Source organism: Alnus glutinosa, chromosome 10 (assembly GCF_958979055.1).
Source record: "Alnus glutinosa chromosome 10, dhAlnGlut1.1, whole genome shotgun sequence".
In the NCBI taxonomy this organism is placed as follows: domain Eukaryota; kingdom Viridiplantae; phylum Streptophyta; class Magnoliopsida; order Fagales; family Betulaceae; genus Alnus; species Alnus glutinosa.
In genome coordinates, this window is record NC_084895.1 from 110,001 (window position 1) to 115,101 (window position 5,101).

At 35.1% G+C, this 5,101-nt stretch overlaps 2 protein-coding genes across 2 annotated transcripts in view; both read right to left on the minus strand.

Annotated features, from left to right (window-relative positions):
• The window catches only part of LOC133879785 (DNA-directed RNA polymerase subunit beta'-like), a 2,392-nt gene extending 1,704 nt beyond the window's left edge, over positions 1 to 688 (minus strand). Inside the window, 2 exon segments of the mRNA XM_062318558.1 lie at positions 1 to 185; positions 644 to 688. The exon segment at positions 1 to 185 is cut by the window's left edge and continues 190 nt beyond it. Coding sequence (XP_062174542.1) covers positions 1 to 185; positions 644 to 688 — 230 coding nt within the window.
• Positions 689 to 1,387: 699 nt separating this feature from the next.
• Positions 1,388 to 1,963, minus strand: LOC133879502 (uncharacterized). The gene is made up of 2 exons (XM_062318077.1): positions 1,784 to 1,963; positions 1,388 to 1,675 (listed from the first exon to the last, which is right to left on the minus strand). The coding sequence occupies exons 1-2, from the start codon at positions 1,941 to 1,943 to the stop codon at positions 1,503 to 1,505; spliced, it is 333 nt and encodes a 110-aa protein (XP_062174061.1). The 5' UTR covers positions 1,944 to 1,963; the 3' UTR covers positions 1,388 to 1,502.
• Between the last annotated feature and the right edge of the window lie 3,138 nt (positions 1,964 to 5,101).

The window sequence follows — 5,101 nt, forward strand, 5'->3', positions numbered from 1 at the left end:
CGAAATGTATCGAAGCCCTGTGTAGTAAAGAAAAGTGGGATGCTGTATTTCCAGGATTGGATTTCATATTCGAATGAACCTCGTAATCGTAAGAAAGTAGGTTTTTTAGCTATGGGCCTAGCAAAAGAAAAATTTGGGTAGGATCCTATAGGATATCCCCCTTCAAAATCGGACGTGAAAGTTTCCTTTCATCCGGCTCAAGTAGTTACACCAAATAAAGATACAGAAAGGAGTTACTACTTTCGTTTCTTTATCTATAACCCCCCACCCCCCCCCCCCCCCCCAAAAAAAATATGTTTAAATTTTGCATGGACAAAGTTTTCTTTCAAGTTGTATTGATTTTTTTTTTTTTCAAGCCAATATATTAAATTGATATGTGTCTTAAATACATGTAATTATCACACACATTTTTAAAAATATACGTGAGAATAATGTACTCTATTAAGAGCCGCATATGTCAGTTTAATTATACTAGATTAGAATAATTTTTTCTAACTTAATTTTATTTGTCCTAATTATATATACAAAGAAGACCGAACGGGACTATACCACCAAATGGCCGTAAAGATAATATGAGATATTAAGCCCATCATGGAATCAAGTCTTCGTGGACCATTGGAGCCCAAAACGTACACCAACACACTAGTTTCATTAGGGTTCTCTTCAGTCCCGAAGTTATTGCATCCATGGACAGTTATCAAATCGTTCGATCTTTGCCTTTTTCGCCGGTGGTATGGGATCGATCACGAGTGCACGATTATCTCCCTAGCTACACTACAAAAAAAATTGCAAATCGCCACATGCAGTTAGCCGCGTGTACAGTAACTGTACACGTGGCAAACAGTTCGCCGCGTGTAATTAGCAGCGTAGATACACACGGCAAACTTGGGCAATGCTAATTGCACATTTGGCAGCGTGTATTTTAATACATGCGGCCAATTTGCCGCGTGTACATTAATACACGCGGCCATCTGGCCGCGTGTATAATAATACACGCGGCAAGATGTTTGCCGCGTGTACATTAATACACGCGGCCAGATGTTGGCCACAGTAAATTATATATATATATATATATATATATATATATATATATATATATATATATATTAATTCTATTTTGTAATTTCTTTTTATTTAAAATATATTTATATATTTTATATAAATATTCTTTTATATATATATATATATATTTTAATTCTGTTTTTTAATTTCTTTTTATTTAATATATATATATATATATATATATATATATATATATATATATATATATATATATATATATTTTACTAAAATTCTCCAAATTTATTTTATCCAAAAATATCACAAAATCAAATTGCACAAATTAATCAAAACAACTTTTTTTAAAAATTTGAATACCATGTACTAATAAATATATTCATTACTATATATAACTACTTACACAACAATATCAACAAATTTGAGATTCTTAATTTAATAAAGTTATTCGGTACTAAAAAAAAAAAAAAAAATACACAAAATATCTACAAATCTGGAGGACGTCTCTGCGGATCACGAGGTGTAGTCCCGGGCGTGAGCTCGCCAACTGTCGATTGTCCCGCAAGAGATGGTGTAACGGGCGAAGGAGTCCCGAGAGGGGATTGTTGGCTCAGCAATTGTCCAGAAGGCGACAACGGACCAACCGTTGTCGCATTACCTGCAAGTACTAAAAATAATTAACCTACATAATATTATATGCAAATTTAAACAAGTAATGAGAACAAATTAAAAATAAACCTAAGTGTATACATAATATGAACCATACCTGCAGGCGCACTACTAACAGATGACGTACTACCGACGTGTGCAGGTGAAGACTGCTGAGCACCAGGGCATACGAACGATAATCCTGTAGAGGACATGAAGGCCTCAAAATGTCGCATGCGCTGCTCCATAGCATCAAAATCTTGCATGCGCTGCTCCATATCATCAATCTGTCGTATGCGCTGCTCCATGCTGTCAGCCCGCTCTCTCTCGGCTCGCACTATGCCCTCCAACTCCGCGATTTTGTGAGCAGCCCAATCCTGAGACGTGCCCTCGGCCGGTCCCCCCCGTTTGCGTTTTTAGGGAGAAAGTATTTTAGGGTTAGGGTTTTAAGGTTAGGGTTTAGGGTTTTAGGGTTATGGTTTCAAGGTTAGGGTTTAGGGTTTAGTTTTTAGGGTTAGGGTTTTAAGGTTAGAATTTACGGTTTAGGGTTTAGGGTTTAGGTTTTAGGGTTTTAAGGTTAGGATTAGGGTTTTAGGGTTTTAAGTATTTTAGGGTTAGGGTTTTAAGGTTAGGGTTTAGGGTTTTAGGGTTAGGGTTTTAAGGTTAGGGTTTAGGGTTTAGTTTTTAGGGTTAGGGTTTTAAGGTTAGAATTTAGGGTTTAGGGTTTAGGTTTTAGGGTTTTAAGGTTAGGATTTAGGTTTTTAGGGAGAAAGTATTTTAGGTTTAGGGTTTTAAGGTTAGGATTTAGGGTTTTAGGGTTAGGGTTTTAAGGTTAGGATTTAGGTTTTTAGGGTTTAGTTTTTAGGGTTAGGGTTTTAAGGTTAGGGTTTAGGGTTTAACTACAATAAAAAAGTAAGAAAAAAATTTCACTCTTTTGTAGGGTTTAGGGTTTTTAGGGTGAACGGTAATTTGGGCTAGGGTTTAGGGTTTATGGTTTTGCTTGTTTTTTAGAGTATAAAGCTTAGGGGTTTGGTTTTGAGATTTGATCATAGGCATTTTTATATTGGTTTTGATTTAGGGTTTAGGGAAAATTGTTTACACCATTGTTATAAATTGAATAATAAAAAAAATAATTATAAATGGTAGACGATGGCCAAATTTAATTTTCTGTATCTATCCAATAATCGTTAGATACGATCATTTTATTGTGAAATGATGGCGAGTTTACTTTGAATTGGTTTTTTTTTGTTTGTAAAAAAATTACCTGAAATGAACAATTAAACTTTTTTTCTTTGTTCTTAAAAAACCCAAAAATTGTTTTTTGTAGTACCGAATACTTATTTATATTTTATTGGTTTTGATCATTTATTTTATGATTAAGTTAATAAAATAATTGTGACAAATAATAATCCACACACAAATTCGTAGTACAGTAAAACATATTACAAAAAAAAAAAAAATACCACAACTGTAAGAATATTTTTCATGCATAACAACCAACCACATCAAAACACATAAAATTACACAACAATAGATATTCAAACCCAACAAAATTAACAGCATTGCATAGACCATTATTAATTGCTAAATCCACAATTATTATATGAAACTATTAAAAAAGTTAGAAACAGATTTTAAACAAATTAATTTAAATGCACCAATTTTATTATAGCCAAAAGATATCAGAAAAAAATTTAATGCTAAAATTACTCACAATTTTTTTTTTTTTTTTTGTGATTTGTATGCTCCTTTGCCAAAATGTACCTGCATTAAAACATATTAGTCCCAAAATAATATCCCAAAACAACTAAAAAAATACTAATCACGTACAAGGCAGAGAGAGAGAGAGAGATAGAGAGAGAGAGAGAGAGAGAGACCGGGAGAGGTTTCAGAGAGAGAGAGAGAGATGTAGAGAGAGATAGTGTCAGAGAGAGAGAAAGCTAGAGAGAAAGAAAGGGTTAGGGTTTAGTCTGTGGTTCGGTTAGAGAGAGAGAGAGAGAGAGAGAGAGAGCTAGAGAGAGAGAAAGCTAGAGAGAGACAGAGAGAAAGAGAGAGAGAGAGAGCGAGAGGGAGATGTAGAGAGAGATAGGTCCGGACCTAGGGTTAGGGTTCCTGGTTCGGTTAGAGAGAGAGAGAGAGAGAGAGAGCTAGAGAGAGAGACAGAGAGAGAGAGAGAGTGAGAGGGAGGTGTAGAGAGAGATAGGTCCGGACCTAGGGTTAGGGTTGCTGGTTCGGTTAGAGAGAGAGAGAGAGCTAGAGAGAGACAGAGATAAAGAGAGAGAGAGAGATAGAGAGAGAGAGAGAGAGAGAGAGAGAGAGCGAGAGAGAGAGAGAGCATGCACCGTAATAATTGCCGAACACGGGTGGTGCAGTCACGGCCGGAGAGGGAGCTGGCCGGAGATCCTGGTGGTCGGTGGACGGAGAGGGAGAGAAAGAGAGAGAGAGAGAGAGAGAGCTGAGTGAGCGTGAGAGATGAGTGAGCGAGCTGAGAGAGATCGAGCTGAGGGAGAGAGAGGGAAATGCGGGGATCGAGGGTAGCTTCCTCTGGAAGCTACCCTTTTCTTTTTTTTTTCTTTTTTTTTTTTATTAATTGAAATATTAGCCAGGTGGCGCGCGGGAAATGTCCCGCGCAGGTCACCTGGCCAAAAATTGGCCGCGTGGCGTAATGCCACCTGGCCAATTAGGGACGTGTATTATTATACACGTCTCTATCTGTTTTTAATTTTTTTTTTTTTTTTTAAAAACGAAAAATGGTATATATATATATATATATATATATATAGTTTTGTATTTGTAAACACAAACACAAACCCTAATCTGACCCTAAGTGTATGTAATATATATAGTGTTAAGGTTTACGTAAACTCTAACCCATAAAACTAAACCCTAAACGGTAACCCTAAAACTAATTCTTAAACCTTAAGTCTGTGTTAAGTTTCATATATATATATATATAGGTCCTATATATATATAGGGTTAGGGTTTTATTAGATTACTATTCCATTAACGTAAATCCTAATTAGAGTTAGGGTTTACTTATAAGTATACCATATATATTTAAAGTACTCAACATGTAAAACGTAAATATACTATAAACATATTGCACGTAGCCCATACCTCTAACCCTATGTCTATATACTATATATAGTCATAAACCCTAACCCTAAGTGTATGTACTTTGTTATGTTGCATATTTTTATTTTTGTTCCTCGCCGTATAATTATGCATATATTTGTAGCCCAAATTTGGGTATATACAACGTTATTATATATATCTATAAACTCTAACCCTAAGTGTATATATATACTATATATAGCTATACACAATATAGGTATATAAGTATACTATATATATATATATATAGCCATAAACACCAATGTTAGGGTGTATACAAGTAACTATAAAGGTATATAGTTTCGGCACGCCGTTTACATGC